We start from the raw sequence: 22,771 nt of genomic DNA on the forward strand, positions 1-22,771 counted from the left end.
TCCTGGAATATTTGTTATCAATAACAGAAATAATATAATTGTACCAACTCTACTTTAGTATGAGGAGCCACAGAAAGATAATACAAATACATCACCTTATGTATATTCCTGGGGAATTTATAAGGCCAATACTCTGGTATTACAGGTAAGAACAGAAAAATAGCATATATACTTTACCTAATGATTATCAGGGGGGTAGCAATGCAATGCAATGCAATGCAATGTAGTCCTTGGAAAGAGAAAAACAAAGAACCCAGCAGGGTTACACACTCTTAAAATAAATTCAACACATGCGCCTCCGCACAGAAGAAATCTGAAAAATACAATTCAAATTTACCCTAAAAAAATAGACAGATAAGTAAAGCATATTAAAATCAAAAACCAAACAGGCGGGAAAATTGTCTAGTCTGTAGACGTGTTCCCTATCAGACTAGTTCCACTCTTAAAGTGGGCTATCTGATGTGAACACAACTTGGAATTCCACCATCTTGGCTTTTGGTGGAATTAGGTTCACTGGGTCAGGTCTATGCCCACTTCTCATAAGAAGTGGTTATATGGAGGGTGTAGTCACCCTATAGGTGGGAAGCCCATTGGCTACTACCTGTCACTCCCCTTAACACGCCTAAATCTAGTATTTAGGTGCCCCCCCCCTGATGCCAGGAACTCTGATTCAATTGATCCAAAAGAAAAGGACAAAGAAGAACCGCGAGAAAGTGAGAACAGAAGACTAGGGGGAACTTTGGTGCCAAACCCTGCCTGCCTGCACCAGTCTCGACAGTCGTGCCAAAGTGATTCGTCCTGCAGCTGAACACCTGCCAAGAACCCCGGTAGACTGCCAGACCTTCACAACTTGCCAGCAATCTCCCTTGGAGGAGAGGACTTACTCCCCTTGCAGTCCACTATCACCAAAGCATCAGAGTTCGTTCCCACGTCTTGCAGCTCCCTGACCAGCCAGATGCTGCAACTGCCCAGGAAGAGGTGCCTGTGCACCAGAAGGTCAGACCTTCCTTAAATTAATGGATACTGCTCCATCATAGTATTCCACCTTGATATAGGCATATGTATGGTATCTGAGAGTGTTTGTTTGCTATTGTGAATTAGTTTATCAGCATCAGAAGGGTGAAAGCCTGAATTCAGTCTGCCAGGATTTAAGCTCATAACCTGCTAGTTATCCCAAGGGCTTAACTCCTCGAGTTACTTGGTGCTAAAATACCTGGGCCCAGATGTTCAAATGTTCTGTGTCTGGTTTACGTGACTTTTTTTTTTTTTGTAGCAGAGACCCAACTCAAAATCCTTTTTTGTTAATTACAAAGCAATGCAAATGTTGATTTTTGTTGCTTTGTAAGACGCAGTAAAGCAACACATTGCAAAGACTTATAGTCATGAATTTGTGCCGAAATCCTACAACTTTCTGAAGCTGGCTTAACAAGGAGAAACAAATATATTTGTGTCTCCTTAACATGTGTGCTGCAGAGCGCACATACATAAAAGCAATAGCCTTGATGGTTAGGTTTTCCTACATAGAAACTATCCTGACCACAGGGCAGGCACCCTGGCACTCTGGCGCAAGGGTACCTGCGTTGTATAAGAAAGCACAAAGTGGGTCTGGGACAACACAATTGTTCAATTTCTTTGAAGATATGGCAAAGTACAACACTCTTCATGTGATGCAACAAAGCCGAGTACCTTTGTTTGTTGCCCTGCATTGCGCCTCTTTTATGTTGATCTGGGTCCTTTTTCTATTGCAAGCCTCCATCATTTCAGTAGGTGAAAGCACTAAGTCGGCACCATTAGACTTTACCGAATTTCCCACAATCCCTCCAAAGTTCCCTAAATGCTCTTCCTTCTCGCTTCTCCAAATGTCATAAATCAGGCAGTCCGAGGTGAATCGCCATAAGGTCAGGCATTGTAACAATGATGCAAATACAACATAAAACACACTGAAAACACCTTTCTGGACTTTTTGCTTTTCCTGTACATGTCCACTGGCTCCTAGCGCAAACTTAGTTTGAGGAAACACTGGCACAGAATGAGCAAGCGTAAAGCTGTAAACTGCGTGGACATTAAAACGAGATTAGAAAAACACAAAAGTGACTGCACTTATTGGCACTCCATAGTTATTGTTTCATTGAATTGTAGTTGCAGTTATTTGGTTTTTCATACCAGTGCTGCGCTGTAGAGGAACATATGCTGATTGGTAGCACACTACTCTGTGGTAGTGCATGACTGTGTGTCTGTGGGTAGTGTTTTTGCTCAGTGCGTGATTGTCAGAGTTGTGTTCATGGTGCGTTTTAGTTGGTTTGTCTTGCAGTGTACTCCTCACTCTCCTCCCTGCAGGAGGGCCCTACACCCCACCACTTTCCTCCCTACTGGAACCTGTTGTACCCTAAAAAATGCTTCCCACAGGGACTGCTGCATCCTAAAAACGTTCCCTGCAAGAGTTCTAGCGTCCCCTCACTTTCCACTGTACAGCAGATCACTGCATCTCTTACTCTCTTCCCTGCACAACCTCAGTCTCATAACACTCCATCCCTGCATGAACTCCCTGCACACCTCTCCCTACAGAAGCTCCTTGCACCACCTGCTCACCTATCAGAAGGAGCTCTCCACACCTCTCTTCCTCCATCCTGCATGAGCACCCCTGTCTTTCGTTCCCGCAGGAATAGCCTGCACTGTCGCAGTGCTCGAAACAGGATCTCCTTGAACTGCTCAGTCCCAGAAGTAGCACTCTGCACGTCTTCCTCGCTCCCTAAACCCCTCCCAGCACTCACTAGGAAGACTTCCCTCACTCTCCTCCTTGCATTAATTCAGTGCAACCTCACAGCGGTCACGGCAAGAGCACCCTATAATACTCACTCCCCCGCAGGAGCTCTCACCTCCCCTTACATCTCTCCCTGCAGGAGTTCATTTCATTCCTCACACTTGGCGATGCATGACCAGAAGTAAAGGTTCACTCACACATCCCTCGCTTCCCTCCAAACACCTCTTGAAGCCCTCCCTGCAGGATAAAAAGGCATAGGTGCAGTACCCTTTATCTTAGTCAGTCATTCTCAGTCTCGGCTACTCTTCCTCGCCCTAAACCGACAGATACCTACTCGCAGTTTCCTCCTCAGCACTGTGCTGACCTACAATCATCTGCCCTTTTATCATGCTCCTGGCTTTATGCGCGGGTTGGCTGCTCAGCAGAAGGAAGCAGCTACTATTTACGGCTGTACAGCGGCAGGTACTGCTGTTTGTAAGAGCCATTAAACAACTTAAGCATCAAATCTACGTGATGGCATGAAGCATTTTGCTTTCACCGTTGAGAGACTATATTTGTTTCAGCCTGAATGCGCCATAGCCGTGCATCAGTTTATAAAGCTAAATCTAATGGATGAATAATAGGTATGAATGAAACCTATGCATATTTTATTTTAAAAACTTTGGTTTGTTAGCTTTTGTGAAACCCAACAACACAAGCACTGGGAAATCTCGCCCTTCGGACCATAACACCATACCAAACAAGCAGACTCCAGGAATATTGGGGATTATGAGGCCAGTTGCTGCTTCATTCCTCGGAACCACTTCCCTCCAGAAGTCCTGTATAGCAGCACACGTCCAGGCAAGATGTAAAAAGGTAGTATCCACAGGCCACAGCACGCAAACCTCACCACTCTAGTGGGATCTATTCCATTGAGCTGGAAGTGGATAACATAGGTGTGGGGCAGATAGTTGAAGTGCAGCAGATTAATTCTGTTCTTACAGGAAACTGTCCTCACCAATTCACAGGCATGCCCCCAGTCCGCATCTGCAGTGGGCTATCCCATTTCAATCTCCCAAGCTTGCCTGGCCTTATAGGGAGGTTGCATCATGTTCCTTGGGAGAGCCTTATAAAAAAGTGTGATCAGATACTTGCCCTCACTCCATCGTAGAGGCACCCCCCCCCCCCCACCCCCCCAAACACCTGGGAAGGCTGAGGTGCCACCGGAAATCTATTCCCATACCTACAGCGTTGTGTGCTCTAGCTTAGCGTAATGTAGGAAGTGTCCCCACCCTACCTAGAAGGCCTCCTCTACGTCCATAAAAGAGAGAAAAATCTAATTGGAGTCCCCGGCCAACTGACAGCCACCAGCTCGCCTTTGGGCCTTCAACATGTCTGAATCTATCGCACAGAATGGCGCCAAATCCCATAGGACCAGCTTCTTGTCAAGTGGAGCCCTGCAAAACACCTTCTTAACTACATATCCCATATCGCAGTGATGTGCTTGACCAGAAATGGAACAGACCTCTCCACTCGACCCCCACGCATAAATACATACGCCAATGTATTGTCACAAGCATCTTCGGGAAAAGTTGCTTCTCCCAGTTTTCGGGCACTGCAAGCCATTGAGCACATTGAAGCCGCCATCCTCCTTGTCTTTCTTGAAGACTGACCGGGCCACCCTGCTCTGCCGCCCAGCCCAAATCAGTGATACCAGCAGCCCGTAAAGACAGCGTGGGAGAAGCACCATTTTGGCTGTCTCCACTCTACCCATCACCGACAGCGGTAATGTTTTCCAGAACTCTGTCTAACCTGCCCGCCTCCGTGATTACATTATGGAGACAGTGAGAGGCCTCTATGTGTGTGACCGTAATGCCTAGATATTGGAAAAACTGATTCCCAATTGATCCCCAGTTCACGGAGTTGCCCCGGATGGTCCCCACCATCTGCCCTACAGGGAACAACAGCATCTTCCGAATATTACCTTTAAAGCCAAAGACCGCACCAAAGTCAGCCCACAGCCTCCTCAGGAACAGCACTGCTTCCCTAGTCGAGTGAAGATAATTGAGCACATCATCTGTGTAGAGCGAGATATTATGGTTACCCTTAACCTCCAAAAAAAGTGTTTCTGGTTCCCCTGCACCTTCTGAGTGTAATCCAAATAGAGAGACATCTTATGATTTTCAAAACGGGCATTGTCAGTCTGCCAAGCCACGCGCAGGATACAGTCTTATATCCTTATAATAAAGAATATGTGCTGTAATGGCATGCAGCAGTGCCCCCGGCCGAGAGGGGGCCACCAACGCCCAAAGCGCCCTCTCATCTGCAGACAGTGGGTACAGCCCAGTAGGCCGCTCTGTGTCCCGGATACAGCGTTCCACAGAGTTCTGTCTCACCCCCTCTGCCTCGCATGGGAACCCTGATTAGCCACAAGAATCTCTGATTCGTCAGCTGAGGAACCTTCGAATACAAACTCAAGGTTCCCCAGACTACCACCCTAGCGCATCAGTCTCTGCGCTGAGGGTGTCGGCATGGTGTAGTGCTCCATCGTGTTCCCCTGTGGGGGCCAGGACTGCTTATGAAGGCAAAGGGAGGTCCCTGGCCTCTGTTGCACTAGGCAGTGTCTTCTCCAGGTCGGAGGCAGGTCCAGCCCCCACCATGACTTCACCCGTATTCCCTGTGCTCACCAGCAACTATGCTCCACGGAAACCCCCAAGGTCTCTGATCACCTAACAAGGGCGTGCAATTTAAGGCGAATGGCTGGGGAGGACGCAGTCCATGCAGGGGCATCCTGGAGGACCAGGCATGACCCCAGTGAGAAATAAGCAACAGACAAAAGTAATACCGGGGACCCCTCAGTGTCCAGCACAGGTCCCTCACAAGAAGCAGCTGATGTAGGGGCGAGAAGGAAGGGGAGACCCTCTCAAATTACGGTTACATACCCAGGCAAGCCCTCCTGCAGCTCCTCCAGGTAGTTTCCCCCAGGCCAACACTCAGTCAAGGAGCAGCGTGGAAGGTACTGATGGGCCCCAGCCGAGGAATAATCAGTGGCCCCCCAAGGAGGCTGATATCCAACGAAAAGTGAAATGCACCAGTGTGTGCATTTCAGCAGGCCTAAGCAGCGCACCTTCTAGGCAGCTGACTTGTGTGTTCGGGGAGGCGCTGTGCCGGGCCCCTCTCACAGGTGGGGTGGGGGGGCAGCTTCTGCAGTCTAATCAGGGAGGAATGCGAGAGCCCCCAGGGAGGCCAGTATTTAAAAGAGATGCCCCCACAGCGTGAGCCCCGACTGGCCTCAGCAACTCTTCTTGCGTGCAGCCTGCTCAAGTGCAGGAGAAACTACAGCACCATGCGCCTCTTACTCAAGGCGGCACAGCCTGTGGATATGCAGAGTCGGGGGGGGAGGGGGGTAATAAACAGGATCAGGTTCACGGCTGTCACCTCGGCAGCGCCCGCTCCACGTGGGCGATGAATTAAAGGCCCTCCCGGGCGTGGCTGCCGGCATTTCAAGAATCGAGAAGGGAATCCTCATCCCAGGAGCAATGCTGTCAACCGGTGCAGATGCAGAGCTGTGAAGAATCCTGCAACCTCCAGGTCATTTAGGGTGCAGCAAACGGCAGGATTATAAAGGATCAAATGGGGCCACTGCAGAGGCGCACAGGGATGCATCCTGTCGGCCGTCTTGCATGGCTACACACCCAAGCTATGCATATTAAAATTGTGTCCAAAAATCTGATTTTAGGAATAGTGATTATTTGTACGACTCTGTATTTGGGATTATCTTTAAAATTATGTGATTCAGAGGGTGGTTTCAAAATGTGTTCTTTCTTCCTCACCGTCTTACATTTGGAAGCCAAAAATGGATTCAAATTCAATAGTTAATCATAAATATTATTTGTGCCTACAGTGATCCTGATTAAAACGTTGCCCATCTTCTTTGGTTCCGTAATTGCAGACAATTGGAAAGGCCTAAATAGATAGCGGAGAGATCAAGAATTTATTTTTGAAATTTCGATCTTTCTGGTGATATTCATAGTTGCAGTATTTGAGCCTAGTACCAGCTGGCAGCCAGGAAAAGCTACACACTCCCCGAACGCAACAATACCGACGTAATTTTCCGAATTTCTAACTATCTTTCCGTTCCGAACCCGGACCGAAAAGGAACCCGTCCGAACCCGATGGCGGAAAGAAAACAATCGAAGATGGAGTCGACGCCCATGCGCAATGGAAGCAAAGGAGGAGGAGTCCCTGGGTCTCGTGACTCGAAAGACTTCTTCGAAGAAAAACAACTTGTAACACTCCGACCCAACACCAGATGGCGGGCTATGCACAACATGTGAATCTGCAGCGACTAATGCCACGAACAGATGTACACTGGGTAAGTGACATTTTCAATCCAGGGAAGTCCAAATTAGTCTGTGGCTTATGTGCATTCCACTACTTTCTCAACCAGAGTACCTTTGAAACAGAAAGGTTAATGAAGAATAAAGCTTTTCCACCTGTTTCTGTCACGGAATGTTCCAGAATCTATGATCGATAAATGCCCAACCACCCTGCATTCCCACACTTCTAAGAATAATGATGTTACTCCAATTTTGTGAGTGGACCAGTCACCTGTTATGGTAGAGGCCTCCAGATGCTATGTGGAGGTATCACATTGTCAGTGTGAACTGTAACTAACGGCTACCAATGTCAGCCTACTTAGGCTCAGGAGAACTTACCTTACTCCAGTATTGGAACTTTCATAGATTCACATGCTTGAATCATTCCACGTCGTCGAGATGGGAGCCCCCGGTACAAATTACACAAGTAGTGTTGAAATATATTAACAAAAGGGCCCTAGGCCTCTTCTATTTAACAGTCTATCAGAGTCATTTTTAGGAAAAGGACCAAACTTGAGCATCCACCAATCAGACAACACCACCCTCTAGAATCCTCCTTAGAGAAGCTCCAGCACCTCAAATTTTCTACTGCACGTCGTGCTAGGGAGTCTCCTCAGAGCTCTGCTCTTTATTCACACCTTTTGGATTAGCTTGAACATATTTTTCTGTGCTAAAAACTTCTTTGAACTGATTGGGGTTAACACCTTCAACATGTCTGACAAAGAGAAGAAGGGTTTATTCAGAAATTGCAAAACTTGTGGTAAGAAGAGACTACATTCTGAAGACCCTCATCAGGATTGTATATACTGCCTCTATCCAGACGACTCAGCCAAGGACTGTAAGGTTTGTCGTACCTTTTCCTCTAAGACTCTTAAGGATAGAGAAGGCAGATTATTGATTTGGCTGCAAAAACTTAAATACAGAGATAATCCAGTCTCTGACTCTAATAGTGATTACTCTTCAATATCCAAAAAGTCATCAAAAAGGGCAAGATCAGACCCAAGATCTCCTTCCCAACAATCAAGAAAAGCCCACAAAAAGACTGCCTCAGGGTCTTACAAGGGCCGCAGCCCCTCTACTTCACCTCAAACATCTTCCAGGAAAGGGGAGAGAGGTCATGCCAGCAGTTCTGGGAGGCATAAAAAGTCATCCTCTGTACCTCCATCTGTGCCTTTCAAAAGGCCTTCATCTACTTCTACAAAAAAGGTACAGTTGACGATGGACTCATCGTCGACGAGACCGTCGGTGAGTGCTTTTTCACCGCCAACGACGACTTCCACCGTCGACGACATAGTCGACAACGAGTGCCCCACTGTCGACGAGAGAGGCATCAACGACCTCATCGTCGACGAAGATCTACACATCATCGTTGACGGCGGTTATAACGGTATCTGCTTTACCATCGTCGACGGCCTCGTCGATGGTAGACTCTTCAGTAAGGCTGTCATCGATCAAAATCTCCATGCGTTCGTCATCGTCGACGAGGGAAAAATAGCATAAAACACAAGAAAGACTTACCCCAAAGCACACCTCACCTAGTAAGGTGACCTCTCTCAAACCAGTTCACTTGTTAGAGGGGGATGAAGAGTCGGACGACGAGGGTCCATTTGGGACAGCCCAATTGAACGTCAAATATCAGGACGAAGACTAATTTGATGAAATCTATGACCCTCAATTCTATGGAGGAGACCAACAATATCAAGAAGGGGCATACATTCCAACCTCTTTGCTATCTGACCTCCGAGCAATACTGGCTGATTACAGCAGGCGTTTTCCTCCTCAAGGGGAGCAACCTCCTCCATCGCCCGTCTCCGGGGTTACCACTCTACGTCAGAGACTGGCCTCTTTACCTCTAACAAATGTGGCCACGCCGGATATGACTTTACCTCAGGACACTGACATGTCGAAAGGTGATCACGAAGAAGGGGAGCTCCTTAACACTCATTCCAAGTGGGATGAATACATTATTCCTGCTCCTCCTTCTCCTTCCCAATCAAAGGTGGAGTCCCCTCCAGACGACATTGGAGGATTTCATAATCTCCTGGAAAGAGAAGCTAAGCGTTTCGCTTTGCCAATGCCGTCAAAACAGACAGATTGTTTTCTTTATGATTTTAAAGAACCATTTCAGTAATCTGTGCGCTCTATTCCGCTGGTCAGCTACTTATGGGAAGAAGGGCTAAAAGTGATGCACAATTCTGCTACTGTTGCAGCAGTGCTGCCTCGATTGGACAAAAAATCCAAGGCTCCAGATGATGCCCCAGCATGTCTAATTGGTCATCCTCATCCGGACTCAGCTGTGGCTCAGGCGGCACAGAGGAAGTCCAAGAATCCGTCTGCTCCGATTTCTGCACCTCCAGACAAAGAAGGTAGACGGCTAGACAATATTGGGAAGAGGTTCTCCTCGATGGCTAGCCTAGTGATAAGAGCTGCTAACTCACTAGCGGTGTTAGCCAGATTTGACAGACAGCTATGGGCAGACATCACCCCACATATTGACCAGTTTCCGGAGGGCGGAAGATCAGAGGCAAAGAAGACGTTGCAGGAAGGTCAGCGCACGTCATCGGAACTCATAGACTGTGCAATGGACATAGCCACGACTGCATTTCGACAGCTCGCAGGTGCGGCTGTACTTAGGAGACAAGGTTGGCTAAAGGCTACATCATTCCGGCCTGAGGTACAGAATAAGATTTTAGACCTACCTTTCGATGGCCAGGCATTATTTGGTAAACATATTGACGAGGCTTTACAATCTATCAAATCCGACACAGATACAGCAAGATCATTAGGGACTCTCCAGTTTCGAAAGCCTTCCTTTCGAGCTAGAGGACGTAGACAGCCTTCATATAGAGGAGGATATCAGCAATAGATATTCAACCTATCGTTCCTCCTCTCACCAGTTCTGTCAATACTACCCACAAAGACAGCCACTGCAAGCAGCTTATGGTAGATCTGGCACTAGGGGACGCTCAACTCGCCCTGCTAAAGACTCGGCTCGTAGAGCCTGATGCATCCGAGGCGCCGGCTACACCCATCTCTCCTCCCCTGGTTCTAAGCGGAAGGATATCCCTGTTCCTGAAGCAATGGCAAGTCATCACATCAGACAAGTGGGTCCTCCAATTAGTGAAACAGGGCCACACTCTGGAGTTTATCCAACTACCTCCCTCCAATCCTCCTCGCAGGACTCCTTCAAGGTACCCAGAACAACTCAAGAGGGAGATCAACAAGATGCTCCTCAAAGGAGCTATAGAGATGGTACCTCGGTCACAGCGAGGAAGAGTGTTTTATTCCAGGTTCTTTGTCATTCGCAAGAAGTGGAAAGATTGGAGGCCAATCCTCGACCTAAGGGAACTAAACATCTACTTAAAAAAGCAGTTGTTCCGCATGATAAGCCTGCACAATGTCCTCCTGTGTCTGAACTAGGGAGATTTCATGTCTACACTAGACCTAAAAGACGCATATTTCCACATTCCCATCCACCCTACCCACAGACAGTACCTGAGATTCATGGTAGCCGGAAGCCATGTCCTCCCTTTTGACCTAAAATCAGCTCCCAGGATATTCACCAAATGCCTAGCGCCAATCGCAGCCTTCCTCAGGAGGAGAAAACACCAGATATTTCCATATCTCGACGATTGGCTGATAAAAGCAAACACCTACGCAGGAGCGCGCAGATCAACAAGAAGGTGCGTTTCCTTGCTAAGCCGTTTAGGCTTCACCACCAACCGGGAGAAGTCCAAACCTCTACCAGCACGCAGTATCACCTTTTTAGGGGTGATCCTGGACACTCAATCCACCATGGCGTGTCCCACAGTAGAGAGACAACAGAAGTTACTGACACTTGCAAAGTCAATACAGGGAAAAAGCTGCGTTACTGTTCGCCTGTTCAAATCCTTGTTGGGAATGATGTCATCATGCATACCTCTGGTTCCTCTCTGCAGACTAAAAATGCGACTGCTACAGGAGCAACTCAACCGTCAATGGCTCCAGATTTCGGGAAGCTTCGAAGATCAGATAAACATAACCCCAGCAATAGCCAAGGCCCTGACATGGTGGTCTCAAAAGCATCATCTGTCCATCAGCCTTTCCTTTCTACATCGTCCAGCTCCGTGGACCATCACTACGGACGCATCTCTGGAGGGCTGGGGAGCCGTGTTGCAAGATCTTCAAGTAAGTGGCAAGTGGCCACTAGAGTTGAGAGTGATGCACATCAATCTGCTAGAGCTCAGAGCAGTTTATCTCGCTTTGCAGGCTTTCCTCACGAAAATAGCAGGATCAGACGTAGTAATAAGAACAGACAATACCACTACGATTCATTACCTCAACAAACAAGGAGGCACGAGATCTCTCACCCTCTCCAAGGAAGCCCAAAGAATTTGGAATTGGGCCTCGCAGCAAGGCATCAGACTCACAGCGGTGCATTTGCCGGGGATAGAGAACAAGCTAGCGGACTCGCTCAGCAGGCAAAGTTCGAGCTGCCACGAGTGGGAGCTGGACCAGTCCACATTGGACTACATCTTTTCCCAGTGGGGAACGTCAACAATAGACCTGTACGCCAACAATAGACCTGTTCGCCAACAAGTGAAACGCCATATGCCAGTACTTCGCAAGCTGGCATCACCAAAAGGGATCTTGGGGGAATGCGTTTTCCATAGTTTGGTCGGACATCTTTGCTTACGCCTTTCCTCCTATTCCATTGATCCCAAGAGTCCTCACGAAGATGAAGGCAGAGCCGTGCATCCTGATATTGATAGCTCCGTACTGGCCTCGCCAACACTGGTTTGCAGTGCTTCTTCTATCGATGAAGCCTCACATTCCACTGAAACCGTCTCCACAGTTACTAACGATGAACAAAGGACAAATATCGCACCCGGATCCTCAGTCGATGCGATTGTCAGCATGGCTCCTGGGCAAAGGGAGTTTGCACATCTGAATATCCCACAGGAATGTAGGGACATTTTGCCCAGAGCTAGAGCAGATAGCACTAATAAGGCTTACTCTTGCAAATGGAAAAGATTTTGTTTCTGGTGTCACCAGTGGCAAATTGATCCACTGTCTTCACCGCCGGAACAAATATTGCTGTATTTATTGCATTTAGCGCAATCAGGCCTGGCGCATTCCTCTATAAAGGTGCATCTGGCGGCAATAGCATCATACAGGCGCTCAGACTCTTCACCCTTGCTGTATTCCTCTCGTTTAATCAAATGGTTTTTTAAAGTACTTTTCAGGGTCTTTCCTCCATTCAGACCTCCTCCTCCCTCGTGGAACCTGAATATTGATTTAGCACAGTTGATGAAGTATCCGTTTGAACCGATTCATCGAGCCTCTCTGAAATTCCTTTCTTGGAAGGTTGCTTTACTGGTGGCTCTCACATCAGCCAGACGGGTCAGTTAGGTACAGGCCCTCTCCATACAAGAGGCGTTCTTACAGATTAAACAAGACAAGCTATTGCTGCGCACAAACCCGCATTTCATCCCGAAGGTCCCTTCGGACTTCCACATCAACGAGCCCTTAGTTTTTAAAACCTTTTTTACACATCCATCTACTCCTGCGGAAAGAGCATTACACTCCTTAGACTTTAAGGGATGTGTTCAATTCTACTTGGACAGAACTAAGTCCTTTCGCCGCTCTAATCAATTGTTCGTAGCTTTCAGTGCACCCAGACGAGGCCAACCGCTCTCCAAGCAGATTATATCCAGATGGATCGTCTCAGCCATTCGATTCTGCCATCAAGCAGCAGGTAAACCTCTGCATTCATCAGTCCGCGTTCATTCTATGCGAGCAGTTTCTTCCTCAGCAGCGCTGTTTGCGGGGGTTTCCCTGCAAGACATTTGCAGAGCAGAAACATGGGAGAGCTGCCATACATTTACAAGACATTACTGTTTGGAAGCACTATCTCAAGGAGAGGTAGCAGTGGGCCAAGCAGTCCTCGGGAACCTCTTTAGATGAAGGTGAGCCATCTCTCTCATCCCTCCATCCTCCATCCTAGATCAGGTATGCACATTGTTTGCCTCTTATGTTTGGCTACAGATTCAATGCTTTTCATGTTTTTTTGAAGAAGAAAAAAAAAACTGAGAAAAGTGAAGAGAAGTAAAGATGGGGTTGACAGACGGTATTTTGTTTGGAGTATTCCTTTATATATATATATATATATTTTTATATATATATATTTTCATATGTATATATATATATGTGTGTATATATATATATATATATATATATATATATAGGTGTTTTGTGACATACATGGTTACAATGGTACAATGTGCAAAAGTACTGCTCGCTACTCTGATTCAAGCATGTGAATATCTTTGAAAGTTCCAATACTGGAGTAAGAAAGTAGTTACTTATCTGTAACTGCTGTAACTGTAGTTCTCCAGTTTTGGAATCTTTCATAGATTCACATGCGACCCACCCACCTCCCCGGAGAAGCTCATTTTCACCTTCCCCTCCCTTCCCCCCTCTCTCCCTCTCCCTCTCTCTCTCTTTCTCTCTCTCTCTCTCGCGCACTTGTGCTTGGAAAATCTGAGGTGCTGGAGCTTCTCTCAGGAGGATTCTAGAGGGTGGTGTCGTCTGATTGGTGGATGCTCAAGTTTGGTCCTTTTTCTAAAAATAACTCTGATAGACTGTCAAATTGAAGAGGGCTAGGGCCCTTTTGTTAATATATTTCAACACTACTTGTGTAATTTGTACCAGGGGCACCCATCTCGACGACTGGGAATGATTCAAGCTTGTGAATCTATGAAAGATTCCAATACTGGAGAACTACAGTTACAGGTAAGTAACTCATTTTCTTTCTTTTACCTTTAGAACGCTCACTGTGCTTGGAAAAGAAGCCTCCTCGGTGTGGAGTTTAGCTCCTGGCTTCAAAGTGTCTGCCAAAAATCTAGTTGACAGTTGCCAAAGTACAGCTTCCAGTGCATACTAAGAAGTTAGGTGGGGAGGGGTACCCAAGAATATTCTTCTGAATTGCGCTTCTCAGGCACTGTGAGCCTATCTTCATTTTAAAACATAAGTAAAAAATCTTGGGGCAGACAATCTTAAATCCCTAAAAAGCCTTTCCAGAAAAACATGGGACCTTATTTAGAGTTTGGGAGACGGGATTCTCTAGCAAAATGTGGCAGGTATTACATCTGCCATATGTACTGCAGTGCACTTGTAATTTGATGGACAGAACTTGAGATACATTTTGACAGAGTGCCACTTCAAATGAGGACATTAGCCATAAGAAAAATGAACGCAGCATGTAGGCCACAAGTTTTACCAATGTGCACCCATTTACTGGAGTCACTGAAAACACAGTGGCTCAAATCCAGGTTAGGAAGAAAAAATATAGACCATGGTAATTCTTTTGATGAGAAGTATGAAAAACAATTTCCATCTTTGATGGAACATTTTGTAAGACTGTATAGGCAATTAATAGGCCGTTGAAGGTCTGCATCTATTCAAGGCCATTTAAAGTCAAAAACTGACACATGAACTGATTGTTCCTCTTCGGTCAGTTTCCCAAAACCTCACCTTTGTACGGTAAAAATGAAGCAAGTTGGAAGAGACAGCCTTGGGTTATATGGGCACTGAAGATAGTAGAACAACTCTCCTACCTAATTTCTTGGCTAGTAAAAGCTCTCCATCTTCAATATGGTTGAGACTTTCTCTCTGCTGCTGCAGAGTGTCAGTTTTGCTGTCCAGCAACATCCTCCGTAGTAAATGAAGTAGAGGCTACTGCAGCAGTGAGATGAACGAAAAGTGGCAACTCCAAGTCAGGAAGGGCATCATTTTTCCTGTTTTAGACGGACAGTAGACAAGATGCATTGGACTTTTTCAAATGGATCTGGTGGATAGCCAGCCTCTTGTACCATGTGCATGTTATACAAGTTGCTTCATATGATTGAATTAACGGGGCACTTTTCTCAATAGCACCCTTTTCTGTTAATTGTTCAAGGGTACAGTTGGGCTTATGCACTTCTGCCAACTGGTCATAACAGTGACCAAAGAAGTGATCCCATAGTGAATTGTAGTGAGCAGGTGTACTTCCCATCCGTCTGAGAATTTCACAGATACCAGCTTCTCATAATGTAAGGCTCCACACTGACCTTTTTGGAGCTTCTTGCAAACAAGCTCCTGAGGGAATCCCTTGTGGTGACGTAGATTTGTTCAAAACCATGCCAGTGTGGTACAGATTGTTGAACAGCTGTATTTCTGTATAGAAATGGACCACTTAAAAGTTATATATAACCCTCATGAAGGTAAGATCCTGAGCAAGATCCTACTTAGTCTTTTCACAAGTTCCTAATGTGAAAAGGCATTGAGCAGGATTTATGCTGGACCAGTTTACATTTTCAGATTGTAGGCACAACCCTTGGCACTCTCGTACAGCATGTAAAGTGTGATGTCATATTAAATACTCTTACTTGGCAAATATTAAATGGACAGTAGACTCCCTTTGTGAAGGAATACAGACTTCCCAACTGCTATATTCTACCCTTGAGCATAAATCTCAGGAAACGTGAAGAAAAGTATTCCACTGCAGGATTAATTTTCTGAAATCTGTCATTGCCTGGATGCTTTGGTGGCAGTGCTGCAGAGAAGGAAAAATACTCCAAATTAGTTATGTCCTCAAGGGCTTTTGACCCCTAGGAAGGCAGTACCCCTTGCAACCTCCCCACCCACCAAAAAGACATTCCTGGTGTATAGTGGAGAAGTCTGGCTTTGTGATAACCATGCCAGCACTGATCCTCGGACAGGAATCCTTCTGGGAGAAGCACTGTTGTAAAGGGGAGGTTCTACCCTTCCCACTGGTTCCTGGCATTGGGGTGCAGAGGGTGTAGGGGGCCTGCTTCCATATACAGAGCGTGAAACTTAATGGTCTCCAGCAGCCACATTAACCGAAGGAATGAGGACATCATCAGCCTATGGGGGAGGGGCTAGGGGCTGAAGTGGAAGGACTTCCACCACCTGGGAGGACATTATGTTCATGTCCTCTGCACCAATAAGGTAGTACTAAGGATAAGACGTTGGAAGTTGTCTGGGCGTCCCCCACTTATAGCTTGGAGACAGTATTGCACTACACAAAGAAGACACTTTGGGGCTACGTAATATCACTATAGCCACCAAGTGGGACATTATACTACATGACTTCCAAAATGATCACCTCTCTGACTCGGACATCGTAGAACCTGCAGTGAGAGTAGACAAACCGGTTAAAGAGTCCTAACACCGAACACTGGAAAAACCTGGCAAGACGATGGCGCCATGCCAACCCCACAAATAAACTAGGATATAGTGGGCTCATCAATCAGAAGTGTACACAGTGTTGTTTCATGTGAAGGATTGGGGGAAGTAAGAGAGGGCTGAGAAGACCCAAGTTGGAATGGTTTGTTTTGATGTTCGTTTCTCCACCGCCCCATTTCCTCCTTTTATTCTCCTTGATATATTCTTTTGTTGATGATTTTTAGACAAATTCCCGCCTATGCAAACACCATGTCGTCCATCCATATGTAGGAAACCCATGAGCTCTCAGTATTTGTTCCACGTACATTGAAACATCCATGCCTTTAGACATCTTATTGTAACTTTATACTTGCTCACTGCTGCATGTAGCACTTTTATGTGCCACAAACTTTGTGCTCTTCTGCTGTCTTCATATGTAATATATGTGATGTCGATGTATAATTAGCAGTGTCTCTGGGCCTGCACTGTCGACCCCTACCCATGTTCATGCTTTAACAGATAAATAAAATAAATTTCAACCAAAAAAGGTAGTACGGAGGATGTGAACATCTCATCCCCTGCATAAAAGGAGTTAGGAGAGAGGACTAATAAAGCCAAATCTTAATTTCCTTATTGGGCAACAATAAAAGGGAAGTCTATTATTTTTCCCCAACAGAGCACAGGTATACATTAGGATCATGTTATAACTGTGTCCGCTATATCTATTCCAACATTCATTTAAAAAATATTTGTAAGTTTGATTTTGGTGTGTAGTCTTGTGTATACACTGTAGTGAAGGCCATTCATAAAGAGCATTGTCCCATCATCAGACGCTTAAAACTCCATTAATAAATGACTTCTGTTGGAGGATGAGGTAATGGTATAACTTCTTTCCAGACTTTACAGAGTAATTGCAGGTTTGTTTAAGTTGACTGTAGCAAGAGACAGCTGCATAGGTTGCAAACTAGACCAGATGATCTTGGATTTCATCATTGCAAAAGTATAAATGGTGAAGATTTGGTCATGAACAATCTAGGCCATATGATGTTGGATTTCATCATTGGAATAGTATAAATGGTGAAGATTTGGTCATGAACAATCACTTTCTCTTGGACAACAACATTAATAACTTGAAGATTGCCTGTGTATGTTTGCATATTTCTATACAAGGTCACTGTAATGGAGATGAAAAGTTGAAGTGCACTCTCTTACTGCTTAATTGTGTTATATTCAAACTATGATATACCCACACATGTCTTTTACTTTTTCATAACCTCATATCAATACATTAAGAGGTTTGTTTTACATTCCAGAAACTGAGGTGAAAAGAAATTCCACATCTATAAATCAGCTTCCGCCAGAGGTCATCGTGACTGTTTTCAGTTACCTAAGCCCTCAAGATCTGTGTCGCTGTAGTCAAGTGAACACTAAATGGTCTCAACTAACTAAAACTGGATTCCTCTGGAAGCACATATATCCAGTACACTGGGCCAGAGGTAAGTAATTTAGTCTTCAAATATTGTAATGTCATTCAAATAATGGTAATTACATAGCTCAACAATATTTCCATCCCTATAAATATGTAATTTGCTGTTGAATATTAATATAGAAGTCTTTACCAAACCATCATGCATTCTTGAAAGTATTTCTGTTGTGGTGTCTATACATGATGCATTGTGCAGCCCTTGGGGGCCCACTTTGGTACCCATGCTCTCTAGGTACCAGGGGTACCATTTACTAGGGGCTTACGGGGAGGAGGCAAAGATATTGCTAATTGGGGAACAATTATACAGTTTTATAGAAAGAGATCTGACTCTGGGGACCTGGTTAGCAGGAACCCAGTGTACTTTCAGTCAAAATTGCACCATGTATCAGGCAAAAAGTGGGGGTTACCGTGTCAAAAAGAGGGACACTTTCCTACAGCCCCCGCAGTTCCCTATTTACCATGTTTCTGTTGCCCCATCAACTCTTGCAAAACAAACCAGTGTCATTTAGACTCTGTAAGCTCAGCATTGTTCAGCCCCAGTGTTTGATATGGCCCAGTCTGGCCCACCCCCTTGTCATCCTCATACAATAGTTGAGACGCTCCGACCAAAGCTTGCTGTCCTGGCTTCTCTTCCTCCAACCTCTTCCCTGCAATGTCCTAATCAGACGATCAGTTTTCATCTGCGTCACCCCTGTTTGCCCCCAACCTCCCCCTTTGATAAAAAAAAATCTCCTTCTTCCTGTCCCGGTCCGCTGTTTGTGCTTCGAGGGCCACAATTTTGGTCTGGCTCCTGGGTCCGCCCTCACCAAGGATCGCTAGAAGTTCCCCTGCGAGTGGCAAAGGGACGGCATCTCCTCGACTCATATCCACGCCTAGTCAGAAGTCTCAAAAAATGTGTTCTGCCTTGGAAAATCACTTTCAGCTTGGCCAGGAAAAGTAGCATGTATTGCAGGTGCGTTGCTCAGAGTTTGGCTTTAGCTGTATTGAAGGGGCGTCTCTGGTTTTGGACCTCTCAAAACTAATCAGGGAATATCATAGTAGTGGAGGTGTCCTATGTCAGTGTCCCCTTCTGTCATGCTTCTCAGAGTATTACGTCTCAATCGTCAAAGTTCAAGAAACCCCCAATCAGTGCCCGTGGGAGGTTGGTGAGCTCTGGTATGGGTATAGCGGTCAGTGATCTGTGTGCACGTTCTTTGACAAAGCATGTCAAAAAATTGTCTGAGGAGAAGCCATCACAAAGCCATTGTTCTAGGAAAATCTGTGCTTTATTGTTCTCCACTCCCTCTGGAAAGCGGACAAATCGGAGATTGTTCCACCTAGCATAGTTTCAGCACCATGAACCCTCCATAGTAGGTCTGTTGTGAGTGCCTTGATAGCGGCTAGTTCCTTCACCCTTCTGCATGTGGCGTCCTCCAGTTCAGATATTCTATCCTCTGTCGATGATGACCCAGTATCTTCTGATGAGACTTCTACTTGAATAGTAAATATTTCGATTTTTCCCCCCAAAAAAATCCTTTTCCCCCTCTGGTGGGCCTGTTTGGATTCTATCTCTTGCCATGGCATGGGGCAGAGTGGCCACGGGTTGACTCCGGGGCTCCTTGGTCGAGCACTCTGTTCTTATTTTCAGATAGCTTGCCTGCCCCTCAATGACCAGGACTACAGAGAGAGGGGGGGTGGTCACAACAGGAGAATCATTTTGCCACTGCCTGCAGGTGTCGCTTGTGGCAGATCGTCCAGCTGCAACCTCTGTCCGGGCCAAGCTAGGATGGGAGCATATGCACGCCCTGTCCCAATTTCCAGTTGATGTATAGTCATCACTCCTCTACACGCTCAGTAGGGTGAGCATTCCAGCAGGTATCTCGACATGTCAGTGGGCCGATTCAAACACCCCAATCCCCACTGCACTCATGCCCCCCCAGGCAGTTGCCCCCTCATGCCCAATCTCATATCAGATGTCTTATTTATTTTAATTTTTTTCATTCCAGGGTGCCCGTGCCAATTCGGTGTCCATCGAGACTCAGAATTAAGGAGAGCTGGGGCCTCCGTCGCCAACTCCTCTGGGACGGCGTTTATTTTTCCTTTCCTTTATTATCAGTCACTGTCGTGGGTCTGCTCCTCTGACTCCCTTTCACTGTTTCAGGGTGGAGATCAACATAACTCACCACAGCTTTAGGGGGGGGGGGGGTGAGGGTGGTTGGGCTAACTATTTGCCTCTTCATAGCCGTCACTGCTCCCCTATCACCTCATGTATGATTCTGCCAGCTCATTCATTCCTGCTACAGGCCTCCCCACAGGGCAGTGGCTCTCCGGTCTCCAAGAGGGCCCTCACCATCACCTACAGTAGACCCACTGAGGGGCCTCCCTGCTCACAGGCCGGGTGCTGCCACACTGCTCAGAGCTCTCGTGCAGGAAGGGGCTAGCGCACCGGGGCCTCTCTGCTGTCTCTCCTCCCCGATCGTTCATCCAACTCTGGCGCCGTCACACGCTCCGGACCACGAGAGGTAGTGGCGAGTGGGGGAATTCCACTGAGAGTTGCGCTCACACCCGAATCCTCACCTCTTGTCCCCCAGGTTCTCTCTAGTGCAGGCCTTGAAAAACCAATACAATGTAACCAGACTTGCAGGTCTAGTGACATAAATAATCTACTCGACCTAACTGTAATGCTCTTGATTTATAAACTGGTTTGAAATTATGTAATCCTAGGCAAATATTTTAATTCATGGGCTTGCCATTTTCTTCATTACCACATATAATAGCATCTGTAAGGAAATGCCTCCTTGGCATGGTTACCCCCTGACTTTTTGCCTTTGCTGATGCTATGTTTTGATTTGAAAGTGTGCTGAGGCCTGCTAACCAGGCCCCAGCACCAGTGTTCTTTCCCTAACCTGTACCTTTATTTACACAATTGGTACACCCTGGCACCCAGGTAAGTCCCTTGTAACTGGTACCCCTGGTACCAAGGGCCCTGATGCCAGGAAAGGTCTCTAAGGGCTGCATCATGTCTTATGCCACCCTGGAGACCCCTCACTCAGCACAGACACACTGCTTGCCAGCTTGTGTGTGCTGGTGAGGACAAAACGTGTAAGTCGACATGGCACTCCCCTCAGGGTGCCATGCCAACCTCACACTGCCTATGCAGTATAGATAAGTCACCCCTCTAGCAGGCCTTACAGCCCTAAGGCAGGGTGCACTATACCATATGTGAGGGCACCAGTGCATGAGCACTGTGCCCCTACAGTGTCTAAGCAAAACCTTAGACATTGTAAGTGCAGGGTAGCCATAAGAGTATATGGTCTGGGAGTCTGTCAAACACGGACTCCACAGCACCATAATGGCTACACTGAAAACTGGGAAGTTTGGTATCAAACTTCTCAGCACAATAAATGCACACTGATGCCTGTGTACATTTTATTGTAAAATACACCCCAGAGGGCACCTCAGAGGTGCCCCCTGAAACCTTAACCAACTACCCATGTAGGCTGACTGGTTTTAGCAGCCTGCCACACTCGAGACATGTTGTTGGCCACATGGGGAGAGTGCCTTTGTCACTCTGTGGCTAGTAACAAAGCCTGCACTGGGTGGAGATGCTATCACCTCCCCCAGGCTGGAGCTGTAACACCTGGCGGTGAGCCTCAAAGGCTCACCCCCTTTGTTCCAGCACCACAGGGCACTCCAGCTAGTGGAGTTGCCCGCCCCCTCCGACCACGGCCCCACTTTTGGCGGCAAGGCCGGAGGAAATAATGAGAATAACAAGGAGGAGTCACTGGCCAGTCAGGACAGCCCCTAAGGTGTCCTGAGCTGAGGTGACTCTAACTTTTAGAAATCCTCCATCTTGCAGATGGAGGATTCCCCCAATAGGGATAGGAATGTGACCCCCTCCCCTTGGGAAAAGGCACAAAGAGGGTGTACCCACCCTCAGTGCTAGTAGCCATTGGCTACTAACCCCCCAGACCTAAACACACCCTTAAATTTAGTATTTAAGGGCTCCCCTGAACCTAGGAACTCAGATTCCTGCAACCTAAGAAGAAGAGGACTGCTGAGCTGAAAAACCCTGCAGAGAAGACGGAGACACCAACTGCCTTGGCCCCAGCTCTACCGGCCTGTCTCCCCCCTTCGGAAGAAAACAGCGGCCCTGTTCACCCAAGACTGCAACTTTGTTTCCAAAGGAGCAACTTAAAGACAACAGCATTTCCCGCCAGAAGCGTGAGACTTGCAACCCTGCACCCGGCGACCCCAACTCGACTGGTGGAGAAACAACACTTCAGGGAGAACCCCCCGGCGACTCCGAGACTGTGAGTAACCAAAGTTGTCCCCCCTGAACCCCCACAGCGACACCTGCAGAGGGAATCCCGAGGCTCCCCCTGACCGCGACTGCCTGACTCCCAGATCCCGACGCCTGGAAAAGACCCTGCACCCGCAGCCCCCAGGACCTGAAGGATCGGAACTCCAGTGCAGGAGTGACCCCCAGGAGGCCCTCTCCCTTACCCAGGTGGTGGCTACCCCAAGGAGCCCCCCCCCCTTGCCTGCCTGCATCGCTGAAGAGACCCCTTGGTCTCCCATTGATTCCTATTACAAACCCGACGTGTGTTTGCACACTGCACCCGGCCGCCCCCGTGCTGCTGAGGGTGTACTTTCTGGGCTAACTTGTGTTCCTCCCCCCCCCCCCCCCCCCCCCCCCAGGTGCCCTACAAAACCCCCCTGGTCTGCCCTCCGAAGACGCAGGTACTTACCTGCTGGCAGACTGGAACCGGGGCACCCCCTTCTCCATTGAAACTTATGTGTTTTGGGCACCACTTTGAACTCTGCACCTGACCGGCCCTGAGCTGCTGGTGTGGTAACTTTGGGGTTGCTCTGAACCCCCAACGGTGGGCTACCTTGGACCCAAACTTGAACCCCGTAGGTGGTTTACTTACCTGCAAGAACTAACCATTACTTACTTCCCCTTGGAACTGTGAAAAT

The 22,771-nt window shown here is 47.1% G+C and overlaps 1 protein-coding gene across 1 annotated transcript in view; it reads left to right on the forward strand.

Annotated features, from left to right (window-relative positions):
• FBXL5 (F-box and leucine rich repeat protein 5) overlaps window positions 1-22,771 on the forward strand; it is a 316,902-nt gene that overhangs the window by 99,695 nt on the left and 194,436 nt on the right. Inside the window, exon 5 of the mRNA XM_069202604.1 lies at window positions 17,640-17,822. Coding sequence (XP_069058705.1) covers window positions 17,640-17,822 — 183 coding nt within the window. The remainder of the gene's footprint in view (window positions 1-17,639; window positions 17,823-22,771) is intronic.

This window comes from Pleurodeles waltl, chromosome 1_2, assembly GCF_031143425.1.
Source record: "Pleurodeles waltl isolate 20211129_DDA chromosome 1_2, aPleWal1.hap1.20221129, whole genome shotgun sequence".
Lineage (NCBI taxonomy): Eukaryota > Metazoa > Chordata > Amphibia > Caudata > Salamandridae > Pleurodeles > Pleurodeles waltl.